Raw genomic sequence first — 23,127 nt, 5'->3', positions numbered from 1 at the left:
ATACGAAGCAGGCTGCCATCTATTGACGTATCTAGGAACTAGTTGATTTGATCTTTGTTAGACTCATGCTTCTATTCCCAATTGATAAATAAGATTTACAAAGTACTGCTTAACGAGAGCAATTTAGACCAGACTCACCGAGTAATCTTCTAGAGGTATTAGCTCCGCTTACTAAAATTTGAGACAGATCACAGGAAAATTGCACATACAGCATTTAATACAAGGATTTTGTTATCAGCGATTTTGGCTAAATTTTCGTATTATCTGGTCTATCTCCGCTCCTATTCAACCGATTTGAACCAAATTTTCAGAGTAGTCTTTCAAACGTATCTAGTTGTGACCACCATAATTTCAAACAAATCATCAGAAAACATCTACATGGTGTTTAAACTATTTTGTACTTTTCCAATGGCATTTTCGTTTTGTCCGGCTTGTGTCTCCGCCCCTGTTCAACCATTTGGACCAAATTTGTCGACTAATCTCCTGCAAGTGTGTAGCTTTGTTCAACAACATTTGGGACAAATTGAGAACATATAGAGGGTGTTTCCTATATTTTTGTATTTTACGAACTGTTGGACAGCTGCTACATTCGGGAGTTGTGCACATGGAAACATACACAATAAATATGCCTAGAACTTTTTACCGTGTCTTAAAACTATTGCTACCATTGTTTTTCTGCTTAAATTCTAGCCCAAAATCATATTGCCCTATTCCCATTTGCAAACCTTGACCTCCATTCAAGGTGGCGGACTTCAAGATGGCTGCCGTCAAGGTTCACATTACCGTACGACTTCCCCTTAGGTATAGTATGTAACCACATTGTTGTTATTGACTTTTTATTATTAACAGGCAGTTTATAAGGGATGGTACTGAACGTATTGTGCAATTGTCGACATGGATACGCGACATTTCAATCTGCCATTTTGGTTAACTCCACTTCAAAAACGCAGCTGCTTTTTTGTGTGTGGTCTTACTGTGGGACTTCCTTCCTCTGAGTGAATGTTTACGGTAGGTTTCGATATGAGCTCATTGACACTTCCCTTGTAAGTAAGTAAAGAAATAATGTGTATATGTATACTATTCTATGAGAACATGAAGATTAGCTACTTAAGGCCTTAATTTTCTTCAGTGAATTGAACAACGTTGATACTTGTTGAATTGAACTGATTGCTTTTCTTCTGCACTTATGGGTTTTCCTTGTTTAAGTTTAACTGAATAACTCGGAGCAGCAGGAAACCTACTGCCTTCCTTGGGCAACATCTTTAATTGTTGCGCGCACTTCGAGAATTTTGTCATTTGTTGTAACAGTTTTCTCCTATAATTTTGATTTTGGTTCAAGATTTCGATTCCATATCGATACACACTTTGAGTCGGATCCTAAATGTTGTTACTATGCCTTAACAATACATTAATTATCATAATATATTGCATTTGTTGTGTACTATTTGTTTATGGAAGAATCAACTGTTATTAGTCTCATTTTCAGTGTTGCTAACTTATAGTTATATTTCAATTTTTCACAAAGAATCGTTGTCAAATAGTTGCCATTTCATGAAAATGGGCTAGGAAAAAGAAAAAGAGAAATAAAGTGTACTCACTGTTCTTATTGAAGGTAGTATTTGGATGATCGTTTTACCCATCGGTTCATTGGCGTTTTCTCGCGTCAGAAGATACTGTCTACAATGCAGTGAGCAGAGAGGATCGGTGGGTCAGAGTGTATCATAGTGAGTGGTGGGTCACGGTGGGATATGCGTCACAGTGGGTCACGGTGGATGATGGGTCGCAGTGGGTCACATGCTGTTGACCCACGACCCGCTGACCCGCTCCAACTCGGGATTTAACACCACATAGAAAATGGAAGACCAAAAATTGCATGTTCACCATATTTTGATTTACTTCAGGCAAGGGAAGAACGCGCGAATAGGGGTTTGTGATTTATACTGTCCTCCATCTTTCTGTGTTTTTGTTCCTCTTCTTAAAGAGTTAGTGGAAAAAGTGGAAAAGTGAGTAAAACGCGTAAAAATAGCAAATAAGGTACTGAGGAAGGTTCGTTAAATTAATTAACTTAAAAAAAATTATCCAGTGCCCTGAAACACCAGATTCCACTCAATATAAGTATCTGTCCAATGCCGTGCCGTGAAAAATCAGGGCCCAAGGCCAGAGCATATGGCAGCGCCCCCGTACATATGAGTTGTCAATTTAAAGTTGGCTTCTCTGGACTATTCTTTCTGCATAATACTTTACAATTTTATCATGACTATTTTACCAAATCAGAAAGATTCAGCATTATTACACTGGAATCATAAAAGTGTGTAATTACTGAATTCACTACAGCTCCATTTTTTTCCTTCTCCCAGAACAGTGATGTCTTAGAGTACTGCCTTAAGCGTTAGTTTCGTAGTGTTGGGGACGCGAGTTTGATTCCGAGTGTGGCAATTCAGTAAACTTTTACAATCTACAAAACTGATATTTCTGATGTATAGTAACATGAAAAATATTCAATTTCTCTGGGTCTAAGAGCTGAGACAACTTCCTTTACAGGTGAAAAGCCAATAAAACAAAATTACGTCATCTGTATCAACCTTCGTAACTGTCTAGCAAGTAACGTGTTTTGACAAGAATTGATAAACACATAAGGGCTAAACACGTCCTTACTGCTGTAGTATGAGCCAAAAATGAGTTGCAAGGAATTGTTTGTAGCTATGCACAAATTGCTAATAGTGATCGAACTTAAAATAGGGATCGCTAGTCACGAGAATGATCCTATTTAAAATGTCTCCTCACCTTTCTAATTAGAAGAAGGGCGAAACAAAATGCATTACGGTTATCTGCTAACAAATCTTTATATTCGATTTCTTGTCATAAAATGATAATTCTATCTGTAAATCCGTAAACGTAATAATATTAATGCGTTCATGTGTAAACCTAAGAAACATCTGACGTACTCTATATCTTTTGTTCCTATGAAACCTTCGACTATGTTACTTTTCTTTCCATTGTGGTAATAATAATAATAATAATAATAATAATAATAATAATAATAATAATAATAATAATAATAATAATAATAATAACAATAATAATATTAAAATAATAATAATAATAATAATAATAATAATAAAGGAATAACATAATTACAATACGGATTACATAAACATTATCTTCCCATTCATAAAAATTACTAATTAACATGAAGGGATTTGAACCCAAGTATCTGCAATGAGAGGTTCCCGCTTTCACATTTTTTTTTTCAACAAATCGCCCCAACTGGAGTATTGTTCGCCACTGGCACCTCATGTGCTTCCAACGTATTCCAAACACTACAGGAACACGAACACAGAAATACTTAGGACAATTAAAATTCCGACCTTGCTCTTCAGAGGAATTCGAACCCCTAGTGGATTGCGCCTCATGATCAGCAGCCTCATGATCATGTGACGTCAATTTGCCACAAACTACTCATATGAATATAAGAAAATAAACTAGTAGTTATGGAACATAAACATAGAACTGTCTATTTCTACACGTGTTGATATAACTTAAAGAATGTGAAAATAATTCCTATCGTCTTTTCTTCATTGGAAATTAGAAGTTATATTAACGACGAAATGTAATGTAAATCGGGACCATCCCAGCAACTGATGACTAGCGCCGAAACTTAGAATCTTTTCTGGGGGGCCTTTGGCATGGAAGACCCGGGTTCAATTTCCGGCGGGAGCTCATGTGGTTAGGATTCCACGAGAATCAGTAGGTCCACGTCATATATAGCTTCGCTACTGAACCAGACGTTAAACTCAAAGTCAACTCAACTCTTTTCTGGTGTGGGGCAAGCATTAATAAGTTTGTTTAGGCCCGTTTTGATTTCTAATTATTGGGCCCCCTCTCTCCAACTTTCTCTTAATCTTTATGGGCCCACCGGAGCCTGTGGGCCCTCCCGCACGGCAATGTCTGCGGTTCCGTTAGTTACTCCCTCGGCCCATTCCATACATGGCTAAATTATTAATGGGACAATGTTGATAAATTTCAAAGCCATAGAAATAAATATTACTCAAATGGGTCCACGATTCATTTTTGTTCTATTTATTTTTTGTGTGCTCTTTTGTTTATATAAGGTAGCGACCCAATTTGATGCTTGATTTCTAATTTCATGTTCGTATCGTATATGGAGTAAGAAAATTTTGTTTGAAAATTGGCCCCCTCGTACGGCGGGGAGCTTCTCTGGAGGGCAGTTGCCCCCCACAAGTTACGGCTCTGCCAATGACGTAGGCTCAACTTGAATATCATTTCGTGATACTTTCTTCATAGAGCAGCGTGTATATATCTTGTTTTTGAGTTATACAAGGAAATCTCGAGTAAGTCATTAAGACACTTACACAAGTTGCTTATATTTTCTTATTTATATTTTTATTTATATTTTGTTTATATTTCTTTGTGTTTGTTATATTTGAGTATCTTGTTTATATTTTTCCATGAAACGATTTTAACTAGTTATTAGTTTTGGTGGAAGGTTAAGTAGCGCGGTAGGTGACTGGTTAGTACATTGAAGTTCTGTTCGGTAGACCCGGGTTCGAATCCCGGCTAGGCTGAAACTTTTTCATGTGTTCCTGTTTCAGTTTCAATTTCAATGCATACTCAGTGTGATAAGCAAGTTCTTCTCTTCCCTAGAAAGAAAAAGATGTTGGAATGAGGAGAAGTGGAGGTCGTCTCTCAATGGAGGCAATCATTTACAAAGTTATTTCCAGTAGTTGTTCTAGATTTGATATTTTCAGCTACTTTCAAGCATTTTCTGATTCATATGTGATCAGTGTTTTTATTTCTTTGAATATAGAGTATGTAATGAACACACAACATACAATGAGATTAACATATGATGTTCATTGGACAACACGCTCTGAACCAGAGAGATTGATCTCAGAATGGATAAATGTTTCGTGCGTTATCTACTCACAATTTTACTTGCATAAAGACTTGACTCAGTGCTACCAACTGCTGTCAGTGCCGAAAAAAGTTACGTGTTAGTTGGATTTAATCTGTCTAGGCGTTCTGAGAGCTGCAAAAGACCTGGACCCCAAGTAATGGAATTAGAGCGCTTAGGGGGGAAATGCTTTTGTGGCTGGCTGTACAAGAATACAAAGCTTCCGATAAATGAGATAATTCTTACAGGAAATAAAGTAGTAATGATTGCTTTAGATGTTAATGTATAATTTAAAGGTATGCAGTGCTTACCTTGAGTATATTAAGAATACACCACTGCTTTCATCAACATATATTACCTTTATGCATTATTTTTGACTTACTGAAACATATAATATGGATATTTTTTCTTAAATAAAACTTTATATACCTATTTTAGAGGCTTCTGCTTGCTGTGTAACAGGTAAAATTAACTTCTCTGCATATGCAACTTGTCACTGAGAACAGACACTAACCTTCTATGTACTGAATGTTTCTTCTCGCGTGCGTATATGATCACTAGCTTTGCCAGATCTTAAAAATGTCGAGATCTCCTGACTGTCGAGATTTCTGTAAATAACCCTACTTACAACGCGCATCGATCAGGGGGAGGCAAAGTGGGACGTTCGCCCCCCTCTAGAGGAAAATGTACTTCGGAAGATCGAAAACCGAACTGATTGTTTAGAATAGTTACCGCAAAATTTGTGACAACATTTGAAATGTCACTTATACTTGCCACCCCATAGAAACCACAACATTGGCGCCCTTGTCTACTTACAATTTAGAGAAAACACTATTGGAGCAAAAAAAAAAAAAAACTAGAATCCAAGGGGTGCGGATAGGAAGGTATAACAAAAGAATAATCGAAAATAGCCAATATTTGAGTCGAATTCATAGTTGTGGGGTCGCTGAGATGAAAAGTGACGTCTAAGTCCAAGATCAAACTTGATCGGGTTTGAGAAAGGGTGTAAACATATCTAAAATGAATTAGGTTAATGCCAAATCCGTAGTTTTAGAGGTTGGAAGAACGAGTGACCCATTTCAAATAACCTTACTTTAATATTATTTATAACTTTGATCATTGAAACATAGTTGTTAACCACCTCAAGTTGGCTTTTTGTCATTCCACTTTGATTTAAGAAATTATTCAAGGAGGATAGGGCGTCCCAAAATTTAAGCCAAAAGTAGTGTATATGACACATCTTTGTCATTGCACTGACATTAAAATACGTAACTTAAGCGAGAAGGGGATTAAAATATTTTTCATAAGGTATTCTTCCCATATGAAGAACGGATATTTTACCTGAACTCTCAATAAAATTACTTATTCGTACATGATTTTCTTATGTTTTAATACCATGCATTAATAATTTCTTCTTTATGCATTGTAGGCTTTTATGTTCGAAAGCAGCTTGAGTCTTGCAGTGACCAAATGGGCAGAAGATACGTGTGCAAAACTGGATAAAAATTACTACAAATGTTGGAAATCACTGAAGAAGCATTTTAATCCTAATATCAAATAATATGATTTTTAATGTAGTTTTGATATAATTTACTAGATTATTAACAAGTAAACAAAGCATTTATATTTCCATAGAAATAATTTGTTATTTGTGTTCTTTGAAATTTTAGCTCATGTATTTTTATCCATAATGTCAAAAAGCTGTGTACCTTCCAAAATTAGTCCTGTGGTTCCCAACCGATATATTACACAATCAAATCAGGTTTTTCACAAAAATTAAAGAAGTAAAATTAAAGTTTGCAGTATTAAAAAAGTCTCTCAGTATATATTTTAATCACGCTTGATCCTAATGATAGGAACTAAATATACGGATCTAATTGGTTGAACCGTTTCTCGCCAAGTAGCATACATATAGCAGAAATCAAACAGTGACTGCCCTTGGTGTTCGTGGCCGGACATGTTAGCGCACTGGCTAGTAATGAAAATCGCTTTTGGCGTAGGTTCAAACCCGACCCAAGGAAAGCTTACATACATATATGCCCTTTTACGTAATATATAATGCATAAAAAGTTATTTACTTAGTCACGAAACAACTGACTGAGCTTCAGCAAGCGAAGTGGATTAGAAGACCCGCAGGTCTCGTATAGTTCTACCTTGACCACTATAATAATAACGTCACACTCTGGTGATGCAACTTCGTTTTAAATCTACCCTCACACGCTTCCTTGTGACCAACTTAAGGCAGTTGGCTAGGGTGGCGCGTGAAAAAGTATTCATACAATGACACATGAATTAGCTTTTATTGCGTAAAATTTCGGAAAAGGATGTATAAAATCGGGTAGGGAGAATAAAATACATGGTTTGCATCAGGGTGCAAATTAGGCGGTTTTTCGAAGGGGGAATGAAGTTAAAAAAACATCCCGTTTAAACCTATTTGCTATAATCGTGCCAATCCTGCTGACAACAAGGATTAAACTTAAACACTTGTCTTATGTTTAGGAGAAAACACAAAAGTATTATACCATTTTTATCCTATCCTGCAGCAGCAGATCTCACTGAAATTTCTTTTAAAAAAACACACACACATTCAACTGCTAGCACACACCAACCCTAACCTAACCAAATTACTTTTCACAATGAATTGAACATGTGCCCGTCTAGCACAAGTTAATTTGTGTTTTCAAGTGTTAGTGTTTTACGATTATAGTTTTTTTTTTTTTTTTTTTGGGCCTTAAGTATAAATACCGTGTACTTTGCACTTCATGGGTAACTTTGCACAAAACATGAAAAGAGTTGCAGTCTTCTGTCGGTAAAACCATGAACTGTAAACAGAAGTTTCAACTGCCACCGTAAGATAGAATATTTAACTATATTTTGGTTATAATGTTCGCGGTTAACATCAGTTCTAATTAGCGGAAGGGTTTGTTGTTGTAGAAGTATGGGAAGCAGTCACTATAAAGGCCGACAAAATTTCAAAGATACCACGTACAAGAATTTCCATCAAGTGAAGTCAGTTTCGTAGAACACTACTGCGTATAATGGGACTTTGAAGCAAGAGTTGAAATTAAAGTGTGAAACGTTTTAAAGTCATAAAAAAATAAAACCGGGAGAAGGCAGTTTTGCCTCTAATCGAGGTTACTTTGCACCGGTCTAAAGTAATCCCTTAAATATCAAATTATTGCTGATGATTCCTCCTGCCTTCTAATTTTAGCAGGTAAATTTCCTATTTAGGTAGATGCTGGAATGGATTTCTTCTTGGAGAATAAATTACGAACAGTGTCGGATCCAGAAAATTGTTTGAGAGGAGCTTCACTCAGAAAGGCTTTTTTTTTTTTTAAATCACTAGACTTTTTGGGGGGAGAGGCTTCGAGCTTATACGCATAGGAATTACTAACATTAGATTTTTAAAAAAAGAAATCATGAATTTTGGGTTTGCTTCAGCCTGAAAGCCCCAAATCCCGCATATCTTCCACTGATTGTGATTGAAAACTTCCACTGATGGTATTCTTGGACGTAAAGAGCAACCAAAGCAAATCAGTTCACACGGATTATTTTTTTCTTGAATTGGCATTTTTGTGGGACATATGTTAAATTATCAGAATGTGGTTCCTATGCTGGTACTAGAAAATACATAATTTTCTTTACAAATATCAGTAATTCATACTAAGTTCTGATACGGTTACCATTATTCTAATATCTATATTTGTAGATTGCATGCAGTTTTGTGTAGGAAGTGAAATGTATAAATACTAAAGGGAAAATTTTGCACAGAAACATTATATTCGTATACTGTTTTGCGTGTGGTGCAAAGTATACTCACCTATGGGGTTACTATACACCAAAGTTTATATTTCATTTATATTTTCTTTATATTTTGTTACATCTGGTGCAAAGCAGTGTTTCTTCCAGAGCTGTTATTGGGGGGGCACTGCCCGCCCGAAGCTCTGAGAGTGCCCCCCCGGAGCAGACCAAAATAATACGTTTATAATATAATAATAAATAGAATAGTATCAGCAGTGCCCTCTGAGAATATTAAGTATGCCCACCCGGAACATTATTTCTGAAAGAAACACTGGTGCAAAGTAACTCCATCTTAGGGATTAAGTATTCTGCCTGTTAGTAGTCGTGGAACTAATTAGTGTTTTTTTTATGTTAGTGTTTTATTTTTATTTTTTAAAGCCTTAGATTTTGATTCGGGGCTGAAAATGTTTCTTCCACGTTTCTCTACCTACAGCTTCCCCTTTTCACTTTCAATGCTTTCTTCCATTTTTCAAATCATCGATATGTTTTCTTCTTCCTACTGCTTACTTTTCTGCATAATGGGACTTCCAGTATTGACAGATCGGTATTCCAGGCACTTTGTCCTTCCTGACGCCACATAATAGTCCAGTTAGCGAAAAAGATAGGCAAAAATATTTTGACCTAATTAACTAAAGAAATTACAGCATGTAATTAGAATAAATTGTAATTTTCTAAACTAGTAAGATAAGTGCTTAAAGTAACTTAGAAGTTTCTAGGGCCTCGGCATAACTCGCCCTTGGAAGCAGACTTTACAGAGTGGTCATCTTCGCCTTTATTACTTCTTTAGATTTTCAAAGGAGCAATAACTTTCCAAGGCTGTTTTCCATTTTTACCCTTGGAATTAACTTTGAAATTAGTGAGTCAGGACTTAATCTCATGAAAAAGGCAAATTGGCGTCCTTTCTTGAATCCTTACGTAGCCTTTTCTATGTTTCCGAATAGTTTTGTTTCAATGACATTCAATGCATCTTCGACAGCGCTCCAGTTTTTTTTTGTTTTTTTGTTTTTTTGTTTTTTTTTTAAATAGGTGCTTGTATAACTATCGGTCTGTCGATAAGAATTTTATGTACTGTTGGTGGCATATTTGAGGGTATAATCTCACATGTAACTCAAAAGTTTTCATGCGTTCGTTTTGCAATATTGTTATAGTCATTTTGTGCTCATGCGACATTGTTGTCAATACTGTTCCAAACGAGAGATTAGCTTTTGGTCTATTTCTGTCAATTTCAAACCCATGTCAGATTTCTCTTAAACCTTTAAGCAGTATTGTCATAATTTGTAATACTATTAATAGCCTTAGGCACATCACAGTGGGTCTCATTCTATTCTTTGAACATATCTTGGGTAATTTTTTTCTTCTTTCCAACGTTTTACAAACATGGTATATTTTGCCAATCATTGACAATGTTAGAGAACAATGTACGTCATATTGTTACTTCATCTCTCTCTTGTGATGTATTCTCTTTCTACTTGTATAACCATTTCCATGAATCCACTGGAAACAAATACGACTGGAAACAGTAGATACCATAAATATTTCGCCACTACTGTCGCTTTGAACCCGTATCAGTTTATATCTGAAAGGATAACAGCTACTGTCAAAACCCCATTTCCAATGTAAAATGTCTCGTTGATAGTTGCTCAGTCGTTGTCTGGTAGAAGCTCTAAAATCATGGTTGCTATGAGATTAAATAGAAAAGCATATATTTTTCATTTTAATTCACTGTCATTAACTTTTATGATGATGGGTTGATTCTTTTACTTTCATAACTGAATAGTTATCTGAATATACGTCATGTTTTGCCTTGTGTTCAAAGTATTTTAATCGACATGTACTACTGTTTCGTTAAATTTGCAGTAAATTTGCAATAATTCGTTAAGTAAACAAACTTTTGAGCATCATATTAGATGAACATTTCAGATGGAATAATCATATCAAAGCAACGATACATAAACTGAAATCGACGTTTTATGCAGTAAGAGTACTAAAAGACACATTATCTCTAAAAGGCTTAATACAAGTTTACTATGGGTCCATATACTCTTTCATAAAGTATGACATTTATTTTGGAGTAATGCAACTTTAAGCAAATATGTATTTATTAAACGAAAACAGGTCGTCTGTACCTTTGCAAACCTACATTACACAACAAGGTGCAAGTTGTATTTTTAAAAGTTAAACATATTAACAGTTCCATCTGTTTATATGAAAAAATAATGTTTTCGGTCTAATGCAAAATAAAGCTGAGGTGAAAAATCATCATTATAACACTAGAGATCTAAACAGAAAGTACCAGATTATCACTGGTACAACAGGGCGCCAGACATATGACAAATAAAATATTTAATGATTTGCCCAATCATATAAAATAAATTTAAACAAAACTTTAAAATGTCCCATAGAGAGAAACATATAGTGGAAGAGAATACCTAAGAATGTCTGTATAACAATGTAAAATGTACTTTGTTCTTGTTTAAATTCTATATAACTGTATGTGAATTGAACCCTCCAAACATCATATATTGGTTAGATGGCGTAAATAAATGAAAATAAATTAAATTGATTAAGCATCTTGTTTCAACAGTTTTGCAACTTTCTTTCTTTCCAGTAATCATGTATCGCAAATGCTCTTATCTCTTGAAAGTGTTACAATTTTGCAGTACCTATGTCACCTTCAGCCCTCAAATTCAACATTGAGACATATGGAAGTTCAACTGTAATTAACATTGTCCCTAAGAATTTTAATTTTCCATCTTTTACGTTTGTTATCTAATTAATGAAATTTCATGTCGGAGATGAATAACTTCCCAGATGATGAGGTGGACAGAATATAATTGGTAAGTCCACCTCTTCTTGTAGCTGCTTCCATGTTTAGGAACAAATGCACATTCGGTGTTGTGACAATAGTTCCAGAATTGATGCTATAGAAAAACAACGCATTCTCTATTTTATATATATACCCGAAGGCAATTACAGAGTACAAATTATCAGCTTTATAATGGTGCAGAAAGTGCAAAGTGTGAAGTAATTTCAACAATTGATCTAGTATCAAAACCTACCATATCCCTTTTTCACTTCCAGTACCATATCCTGCGTATATTGTCAAAAATAGCGTTATTATTGCTCAGTGCTCGATTTTGTGCGTGCTAACATTTGTGTAGCCAACAATGGTCAAATTTCATTGTTGAAAGAACAACATGTCGCTTGATATAACAGAGCTATATGTTTTTCTTATTTGTCAAAAAGTGAAAAAATGGATATGGTAGGTTTTGATACTAGACCCTTCAATTAACTATTACTCATATTCTGTTCATTTGGATACAGTCAAATATGTACAAGATACAATAATCACTGTCTTTATATTTTATGAAGTAACATTTGGACGCAATTTTGTTTTAGTTTTGAGAATTTCACTTGAAATATAACTAATACCATAAAATGTATTTTATTACTTGTATCACATGTCCTATACAAAGGAGAATTTTTAGCTAAATGCGTTTTGTTATCAGACATATAAAGCATTAGTCTGATCTCAGATATTGACGAGGGCAATAGAACGGTAGAATGGTACTTAAGAAAAACATCATCTTTGTTATCAATTATTTTTTTTTTAAGTGAACCACACACTGAATGATTCTTCAAATGACAAGCTGAAATCTCCTGAGAAGTATATTGTAAGATACATAACGAGTTTTTATATCATCAATTTTATGACTAATATATTTTAACATTTCTTTTCTACCTATTCTATTTGTTGCTTTTATTTTTGATAGAATGGTTCCCAAATTATAGAAGCATATTTTAATTTTGTTCTAACAAAGGAGTCATATAATGTTAATATTGTTTTTATATTTTTAAAATGACAACACCATCGTTTAATAAATGCAAACATTTTAAATGCCTCATTTATTTTGATATATATATGATACGTAAACTTAAGATTTGCATCAGACCATGCTCCCAGATCCCTGACCACTTCTTTCCTTTCCAGTACTTGATTTCCTTTAATATATTTAAATATAACAGGTTTCTTGATTATTGAAATGTTACAACATTGCATTTTGAGATATTGAGTACAAATTTATTTATTTCACACCATTCACTTAAGCCCACAAGATCTCTCTGTAATTTTTCACAATCATCCCTTGTACAAATTTGTGTAATTTAGTTTCATCAGCAAATAGTAGATATGAAGTATATTCGAAACCTTCAGGTAAATTGTTTATCAATATTAAAAAGAGTAAAAGAACTGAATTGGATTCTTAGGGTATTCCAGAATATATATATTATTTTTTACATTTACAAAGTGAATCAGAAAGATATAGTGAAATATGGTTAAACATGTGTTTACAGATTATTGATTTACCTATTTTAGCTGGAAAAGAAATTAAACTTATCGGTCTAGGGTCTTGTATTAGTTTTGGTAATTTGACATACTGCTAATATAACAGCACATTTATGCTATAGAGCATACTATATTAATTATATTTATATCAAGATTCAAAATGGCGGCAAGTTTTAATAGTGATAACTGCTAATGATCACTTTAGTAACTGGCACACTAATTTTCCATGACACAAGGATTCGTCGTATTATATTATGTAGAAATGTTGAACTATAGCAATCTGTGTTTAATCGAAATATTACTTACATATTGCTCAACACGTTTTTCTTGTTTCATTCGAGTCTCTTAATGCTTTCAATTATGTTATGAACGGACATACAGACAGTTTTCCACAAATTAAAGTACTCGAGGATAAGTTGCTTACATATCATATAGGTAATCCCTTTGTTTCAAGATCAATAAACGTATTTGTCTAAAAATGATATATATCGTGCACTTTTTGATGCGGTGATACATAAAATGTTTTCCAGATTTTATTGCGTAAAGCTGATGGAAGCGGACAATAAAACCTTTGTATTTTTTTTCTCAAGATCTTCTATTTGCAATGATCAAACTACCAGTGGTTATTGACACAGGGTCATTTTTCCCCTGATCCCGTAAAGATTTACTTTCAAATTGCAACTTATGAAAGTTCAAAATACACAACGCTAATAAACGCCTTATCCTGGAGCACATAGCTTTGATTAAATTCAGGATTGGAAATATTACATTTTCATACTACTTCCGCATCATAGATCGTAATTTGAACCTACTTTTTGCACATTACATCCTCTCCCGACTTTTTTCTAAAGTCGAACTGCAATGTAATTCAACATCTCTGTACAAAAATCTAAGGAAGCCTACTTTTCCAATAGAATATAGAAACACGGAAAAAATGCCACGAAAGACGGAATAAGAAAATTAAAAACATCAATCTCAATCAACAGAAGAAATTCGGGAACGATTAGAGCAAACTACCAAAACTTTCAATGATTATCCCTTTGATATAAAGTCTCACTTGTTGGAACAAAATATTGCTGTACACGACTTGTAAAGGTACAGAGAAATATATTCTCATACAGTCCTAAAGACGTTGGCTATTTAAGGAATATAAAGTAAAATACGGATAGATAAAAGCACTCTATTTCGTTACTGTTTGCCACGTATTCCATTATGACCCTGGAAGCAAATTGATGAACTGAACAGTTAGATGCTATCATCATAACAGAGACACACACTAGCAGTTAAGCGTCTCCTTTGCTAGTGGTGGAGAAACACAACACGGAACAATTTAGACACGAAGTACCTATTTATACCATTTCAATCAACAGATAATTGAAAGGAAAATTCTTCCTAACCTTCATCCTAACCATCAAACGTATTTTGATGTTTTATTGGATGCAAAGAGTACTAAAAACATGAATTTTGAGGTTAATTATACATGCAAAAGTTATAAATTCGAAAGGTATGTCATTAGGCACAAGGCAAACGCTTAGGTGTCAAGGATAGCAACTAAAATAATATTAGGTAGTTTACCAAAACACATCACCTCATATTGGATCTCATAAATTGAAACAACTCCCCGATTTGGAACTTCCATTTCAGCCACTGCGTAAGTATGATTTACAACGGTAATCCGAAGAAGACCCATTTAGTATTTAATGAATTGGAAATATTAGGATTAAAAGTTACAGGAGAAAAAAATTAGCATTTCATCAAAAATAGCTTATAAAATTCGGAACGTCAAGAAAGAAACCACTAAAAGAAATCTTAAAAATGTCATAGGACTATACTCATAACACCGAGGTCACCTTAAAAACTTTATCAAAATTGAACCATTCCAGCAACTTCTAACAACAATCACAATTTAAATAGAACTCAGCACACGATTAATTATTCGAAAAATTAAAAAAGGACATTGTGAAAGCAACCTCTTCATCAATTTGATGATAAACTTGAGATAAGAGTTTACATTGATGGCAGCTCATTTCAAGTGGGAAGATTATTACAAGAAGAAGATTGCTACAACCCACGAACAGCCGAAGGAAAAGTTGTTTTGTACTTTAGCCGCAGTCTTACACCAGCAGAAATTAGAAGTTCTATTTCACAAAAATATTTGCACGTAATCATTTATGCTTTACGCACATTTAAATATTTTCTACTTAACCGTTTTAAATTTTTTTGGCCTGTGTACAGGCCATGTCGCCGACCTTCGGAATTTGCTTTATAAATCTCTAGTAAAGCTTTTCACACCGGTTTTTTTTTTTTTTTGCATTTATTCAAGTATGGAAGCATCAAAGAACATGTTTTATGGTCATTTTGTAGTCACGTGTGCGATGCCTGGGGGCAGTGACGTCACAAACAACGAAGGCGGCTTTTTAAAAAGGGTAAATTTTAGACTTTTTAAAAATAAAATCATGACGCATCCTTATTAATCTTAGAAACATAGTTTGTACCTCGTTGGTTTCGATATAAAGCAAAGTTACCAAATGTAGCACTCAAATTTCCCTATTATGTACCAGAAGCGGGAACATCTCGCCCAAATCGAAAAAGGGATTTTTGAGGAGAAAATTTCCCCTTTTTTCTAAATTTCTCCCCTCAGAGACAAATAAACATATTAGAAGTGGTACCGTTGGAAATCTACTCTTATTTGGAACAAAGTGAGATACAAATCATGATTCTAGAGTAAATAAAAATGTGCCAGGAAATTTTCCAATGTTTGAATTCTTGCTTTATTTACACATTTTTAGTCAATTAGTTTAGTAAACTATCTACAGTAATATCACTATTTACCCTAAAATCATGAATCGTACCTAGTTCTCTTTGGCATGAATCGGCCATTTGAACGGTATAACTTGGATATCCATATCGTGCACCTGAGGGGAGGAAATTCCCCCAAAATGGAAATTTTTGTAAAAAAATCCTTCTTTTCCAATTTCGGGCCCTTCTTGCGCCCCGGGTGATAACACTCAGCGCCCAAAATATTTCGAAAAATACTACATAGTGTATGTAATAACTGTACGAAATACCAATCTCATATTTTGAAAACCAAGGGCGAGAAAAAATATTGACCCATGTCTCAATGATACGTATGTTCCCCTATAGCATGAAAAAAACGCCGAATTCTAGATAGAAATTCTCTGTGAAAAAATATATTGTTTTTCAAAATCATGCATAACAGAATTATAACATTAGATGAAACAGCAAATTGTACTTACTGTATGGAACTCGATCCAAGTTCTTCCAGCATGCTCCATCTTCTGACACGCAGCAGTACACTTTGGACTTCAAGCACATGTGGTATGTCTTTAAAAAAATTTCCCTTTCGGGGGAATTTTCTCCCCTCATGTGCACGATACGGATATGCAAGTTATACCGTTCGAAAGGACGATTCATACCAAAGAAAACAAGGTATGATTCGTGTTCCTATTGTGCAGCCAAAATGTCTTGAGCCGTGGCAAAAATGCAAACTAAAGCTCACACCCTCACACACCCACGCGTTGAGCCAATAAGGGTTCAACTGTTGCTAACTGAGAGAAAGCGAGTGGAATTCTTTCAGCCGACAGCAGCGCTTGCAACGGAAGACTAGGGATCAAGTCAATGTGGCATTAGTATAGAATGATTAGTCTTTATGCTGAAGCGGATTGGATAGAAATTAACTGAAAATGTATTATCGAGGGAAAATTGGTAAATCGGCTATAGCGTCAAGACTATTTTTCCCCGTACATTCTTCGTTCCTCATTATTTTTACAATGAAGCAAAATTCTTTTGGTACCATTTGTATGTGCATGTCATATACCTGAGCGGAGAAATTCGCGATAAAAGAGGATTTTTTCAAAAGATCCCTTCTTCCCAATTTGAGCGGGAATTTCTCGCATTTGGTACGTAATAGGGAAATTTGACTGATGCAGTTGGAAACTCTGCTTCATTACAAAACAAAAAAAAAAAAAAAAAACGAGGTACGAACCATAATTCTAGCGTCAATAGTGTTGGTACTGTGGCTGCCTGACTGAAAGCCTAAAAATTATCTAAAGAACCCCAAAATTTAAAAGGGTTAATCACAAATTTAAATTGTTCACGAACCCCAAATGCTTAACATCACTAGATGCACAATCTCACAAACTAGACAAATATACATGCTATAAACCCCTACCCGACTACAATCTAAACATTTGTCATGTGGAAAGTTTAAAAAGCACCCACAGTGTATTATTAGCTGTTTAGAACTAAATGAAAAAATGAAATCTTGGAGTTTTACGTCCCACGGTTATGCCGGTTAGGCTAAAGGAGACGATGATGATGAGTAATGAATGAAATGGTGGAATGAAGAAAGTGGGAGGAAACGGGAGAACCCCGAGAAAACCCACGCGCGCGGTGTTTGTCCACCACAAAGTTCACTTGGCGAAGGCTGGGATCGAACCTGGGATCCCAAGCACCAGAGATGAACGCTCTACCACTGAGCCACCGCGGCCCCATAGAACTAAATTAATGTAGTAAGAGTGATAAAAGCAATTAAGATGACACAGACCTAAACCAAGCACGCGAAGATCTTCATGTTTGTCGTTCAAATATGTTAGAATATCCCCGGCTTTCTATAAATCATCAACAACCGTTGGAAAATTGGCCAGAAGAACAATGTAAATATGATTCATACGCCAATATAATTGCAGTTTTCAAAAGGAAAGTATCTACTAGAACTTCTACTCTAAGTAGCCCTAAATATTTCCGCTTAAACGATAAACGTACGCAGAAGCATCCAAAATTAGAATTACTCCATCTCTTATGTATATCAAAAAGCTCGGCATGTCGGTGGTTTGATTTCATTCACAAACATCGTCAGTGCCTCATTTTGGCTTTAGCAAAACATAGAAAACGGCTGTTAACAAATAGTATATGCCAAATATGAAGTCATACCTAGGTTTTAAAATCAAAACATGCAAATTATGCAGCTAATAAAAAAAGTGCCTAAAGAAATCTTAAGCAGAATTGTCACATCGCACGCATGAAACCATCTTATAGGTGGGCGATGAATTTCTGACACCCTAGGACCATTTCCGACTGAAGAAGGAAAGGCAAAATATGTGTTGTCACTCCAGAAACGAACACGCGCTACGTTGTAACGTAATCTGTTAATAGCATCACATCGCAAACAATTCAATAATTTTTATTGGAAGATATTATTTTACACTTCGGCGCCTTTCGTTTTCTTTCTTTGGATCAGTAACATGTTCATAAAGCGAAGAAACTTCAAAAGGGTCTTTCCTAATAAGATAGTGAAATGAGCCCTTGATCTAAATTGGGTCGCTATTGACCCAGAAGGTTACCTTTGACCTAAAATACCTAAAAAATTGACCCCTTTACCGAATTATCGTATCATACTTGCTCAAAATTGAATATTTTTTAATTTTGGTGGCGGTGGTCGAAAAATTGAAGTTTCACAGATTGTAGATACTATCTTGATGCGTAATTTTTTCTAAACCATCTACGTGTATTTTCTTTATTTTTTGCGCTGAAAATGTCAAAAAATGTAGAAAAAATTTTGGGGTGACACATCGATGATTTTTTGGTTACAAAAGTTGTTATACCCTTAGGTACAACATAGGAGAAGGCGTTGTACCTGTGAACACTTTTAAAGTCTTCGAAATTTTGGTGGTAATATTCAGCACGTTTTCCCCAATTTTTGTCGTCCATCTCTTTGCCATCAGATAGGATTATTTTTAAATGCGTTACATAATTACATTATCTTTTATAGAATATAACAAGAGCATATCCGTTTTGTTTACAGGTACATTATGCTCGTGTACCATTCAACAGACCCTCTTGTACCTTTGAACAAAGTGATAAATCCAACGTTTCTGAAGCAATAATATAAAAAGAAAAAGTAAATATTAACAGTTATAAATTTGCAATAAAAGATTTAGCAATAAAAAGTTCTCCAGAATTGAAATTTTATTAATTAAATTAAAAATTGAAGAGAAGTTGTAACAAAAACTTGTGAACAATAAAATTGAGCATATACAACTATTAACATTATGTTATACAATAAGCGAATATATAGAAACTACTTAAAATTTAACTTTATATCCCAACCTAACCTATATAAAATATATCAATTGTTTTAACTACTTACATTGTGTAGCTTTAAACAGTATTATTTATCGTTCAAAGGTACACGATGCATTAATGTTCATAGGTACAAGAGGGTCACCATTACGAAAAAAAAGTTCTCCCTAGCTTAAATATAGAACAGATGTTAAAACTAAAGATATTACTGTATTCACCAATGATTCTACCCCAAGTTTGGACAAATAAATATCACAAGTTGCGAAAACCGAAGAGCACAAAACTCAAAAGGTAACTACAAAAAAATTTCGTTTTGGGGGTGAAAAAATTAAAAGGAACATTACTCGGTACAACACTCAGTAAACAACAGCCAAACGCAGTTTGTAGTGCTTTTTTTTTATCTAATCTTTCAAACGAATTTTAATCACTATACCTAGATAGCTCTGAATTCGAGAAAAGCACAGGTTTTCAAAGGTACAACGCCTTCCCCTATATTTTTTCAGGTCCTGAAAGTAATAGAAACATTGTCAAAAAGAAATCAAATTGAAAACAAACGTGTTTCTCGCACAGTTTTCCCACTATTTTAGGGCCCTCAAGGTGAGGGCCCCTTTCAACAATCCTTTGCCAGAGTTCACAATTTTCCTTTCTCTTGTGTTTCTTTCGCTTCTGTTATTCCTCGGTCGCTTCAATTGTGCCCATTTCGGAATAGAAACACCAAATATATCTCCGTAACAGTGGTTCCACTTCAACAGACTCTTGCATAACGAAGTTACAGACACCTCGCATCGGCTCCTCGTATCTAATAGTGCTTGCTTCACTGGCCGCACACAGTGGCGCTCTGTACCGGAGTGAGTGTAGCTTTGTTGTGCAAGAGTCCGTTGAAGTGGAAGCATTGTTACGGAGATATATTTGGCGTTTCCATTCCGAAATGGATATAATTCAAGCAGCCGAAGAACAACACAAACGGAAGGGACACACGAGAAAGGAAAATTGTGAACTCTGGCAAAGGATTGTTGAAAGGTGCCCTCACCTTGAGGGCCCTAAAATGGTGGGAAAACTGTGTGAAAAACATGTTGGTTTTCAGTTTTATTTCTTTTTGACAATGTTGCCATCACTTTCAGGCCCCGCAAAAATATATGTTGCACCTAAGGGTATAACAATTTTTTAACTAAAAAATCAGCGACGTGTCCTCCAAACTTTTTCTTCAATTTTTTGAAATTTTCAACATATAAAAAAATAAAGAAAATACGCATCGATGGTTTTGAAAAAAATGCACATTTACATCTAGATAGTATCTACAATCTATGAAACGTTCAAACTCTTTCGACCATCCCCACCAAAATTTTAAAAATATTCAAATTTGAGCACGTATAATACCATAATTCGGAAAGGGGAGGATGTAATGGGTCAAAATTTTTCTGAGGTAGTTTTAGGTCAAGGGTAACCTTTTGGGTCAATAGCGACCCAATTTGGATCAAGGGCCGATTTCACTATCTTGGAAAGACCCTTTGGCAAAAATCTACAATTTTAAGTTCAAATTCTGCTCTGCTTTTAATAATCGAGATAACCGTCTGGTCGAGTTAAACAAATAACTCTACAGAATTCATTAAAATTCTTTGTCCAAAAATTCTTAAAATATGGTCAAAATTCTTGCCACACTTCACATTCATGCTAAACACATTTGTACTGTCAGGGACGAAGAAATCAAGCTTGTTTTTATTACATGGATATGAGCCGCGAACCATATTGGACTGTCAAGTACAGAAAACCCCATAATTACAATTTGAAAAGGACCAACTAATTACAGTAAGAAAGAAAGTAGAACAGAATTTATTGAAAACTCACGAGAATTAAAAGAAATATTTTAACAGAATATGTACACAGAATACCTTTTACTCTGGTCAAAAAGTGTTAACTACTCTAGTCAAAACCGAATGTGAACATTGCAGGCACTGCTATTACACTCCTGGAGGCACCGCTATACAGAATTTACATTCGTTACAATTTTAGAGATAAAATACCAACTGTCTCTGTTAATTCTATAAAGCCTCATTATGAGGACAACGAACAACCATAAGACAAAAGCAACATGTTCAACGTAGCAAAAAGAAATAAAAAACAAAGGGGAAGAAAGAAACAGGATGCTTATTAACATAACGAGACGTGCTGACTAAGTACTTCCCATGTTTAAGCGTCAGAAAAAAGAGGGAGACGAAGAGAAGAGAAAACTGGAAAACAGAAAATGATGTGGCTAAATCTTAAACTTGATAAAAAAATTTTTAGTAAAGCGAATACCTTGCTTTTCGCTTCTTCCTCTCTTCCCAAACCCCACTACTATCTGCCATTCAGATTATCTGCATAACTACAATCCAATTCAATCAGTAAAATTGCGACGTTAGCATTTTCTTGTCTTTCCACTTAAGTTAACAACCTACGCCAAGCAAGCCACATCAGATTTCGCTTCCTTGCTGAGACACATATGATTGTCACTGACATCTTGGACTAAATATTATTCACAGAATCTAGAAAATGGGCCCATCATTTGGCAAATCTTCAATACGCTAATTATAACAGTGACTTTACCAATCTTTATAGTGCTCTTAGTTTTAATTTTCCTTTGCGTATTCTATCCTAGACTCCCTTTACGACTAGTAGACACTTTTCATAATAGCAACAAATGACATGGAAACATCACCAGATTATTCTACATAAATTACCATAACTGACCTAGTCTATAAACATTAATTGAAAACGTCAAAGCTTTCACAACCCCTCCTCTGAGGGAAATGAGGTATTGTATTAATCGATCCTGATTAGAGTACAGAATAAGTTTTGATTGCTTCTACTTTGTTTTGGTGACAGTGTTATATCCAATGTTGTATAAGTGACCAGTGCTTTTTATTTTTTTGTGCACAGTGATCTAATGTTTCTTTACAATTTTACACCGTAATTAATATGCAGATTCCATGCAGAAAAATAATCCTTTGGCTAATGTTTCTTTACGTCAATAATATATAGATTATATATGTGCTCCTAACTACGTGCATGCTGTAAACACACTTCAGGTGACAGTCACGAAAGAGGTGTCGTCAACCATCGCCAATAATCGGCAAATGATACGGAATCAAGCAGACAACAACACTTCTGGTTAAAAGGAGTCGGAACAGCGCAGGAGGCACCAATTTCTACCGATTGATTATCCACTACTCTCTAGGACGCCTGGTCATTGAGAGGTACCTACCTACCCTTCATACTCTAAGACACCTGGCCATTGAGAACTCCTTCATGCAAGGACGCCTGGTCTCTGCAAGCACTTCACCTTTCCGTAGAACGCCTGGTCTCTGGGTTTCATCTTCCTCTCTGAAACGCTTGGTTATTGAGATGGACGTAGCTACACCTTGGCTACGACAGGCTTAGTTGCTACCGCCTAAGATGCACTGTTACTGGACTCTTACAAATTTACCAGCAAACGATAGTTATTTAGAGGAACTTATATCTTATCTGCAATATTTATTACAATTCTATACAAGGAGAAACCTTTATAATAAAAGATGACGGGAAACTTTAAAAGGTCCATGTACCATCTTTTATCTTTACTCTCGAAAGATCTCAGAATCTCAGCCTATGAGGTTGGTTCTGGATGAAAACTTCTGAATTTGTTGATGGTAATGTTGTTACTGACAAATTTAATAGAGATGATGATCTCAGACAATTCCATATATTTGGGTTATCGTCTTTTTCTTGGCCTTCTTCTGGCAATTGTGTGCTGGAATCTCCGTAATTTCTGAGTAGTAGAGACGTTTGTTATTTGAACTTGAGCTGTTGCTTTGACTATGTTCAGGATCCGCTGTGGATGGTGAGAAGACGCTGTGCAAAAGAAGGAAGTTTAGGACAGTTTTGATCATGCAATAAGTTCCTGTTTTGGGTACTTTTTGTACGTAGAAGTTGATGTAAGACAAAAGCC

The 23,127-nt window shown here is 35.1% G+C and overlaps 2 protein-coding genes across 2 annotated transcripts in view; one reads left to right on the top strand and one right to left on the bottom strand.

Moving 5' to 3' along the window:
• hgo (homogentisate 1,2-dioxygenase) overlaps window positions 1-12,612 on the top strand; it is a 720,105-nt gene extending 707,493 nt beyond the window's left edge. Inside the window, exon 10 of the mRNA XM_081759460.1 lies at window positions 6,345-12,612. Coding sequence (XP_081615586.1) covers window positions 6,345-6,476 — 132 coding nt within the window. The 3' untranslated portion in view covers window positions 6,477-12,612. The remainder of the gene's footprint in view (window positions 1-6,344) is intronic.
• LOC145686307 (uncharacterized) overlaps window positions 1-23,127 on the bottom strand; it is a 1,046,376-nt gene that overhangs the window by 117,535 nt on the left and 905,714 nt on the right. The window lies entirely within an intron of this gene.

Source organism: Thermobia domestica, chromosome 5, assembly GCF_964235325.1.
Source record: "Thermobia domestica chromosome 5, izTheDome1.hap1.1, whole genome shotgun sequence".
In the NCBI taxonomy this organism is placed as follows: domain Eukaryota; kingdom Metazoa; phylum Arthropoda; class Insecta; order Zygentoma; family Lepismatidae; genus Thermobia; species Thermobia domestica.
The sequence above is the reverse complement of the archived record's forward strand: the minus strand, read 5'-3'. Positions and strand labels throughout refer to the sequence as shown.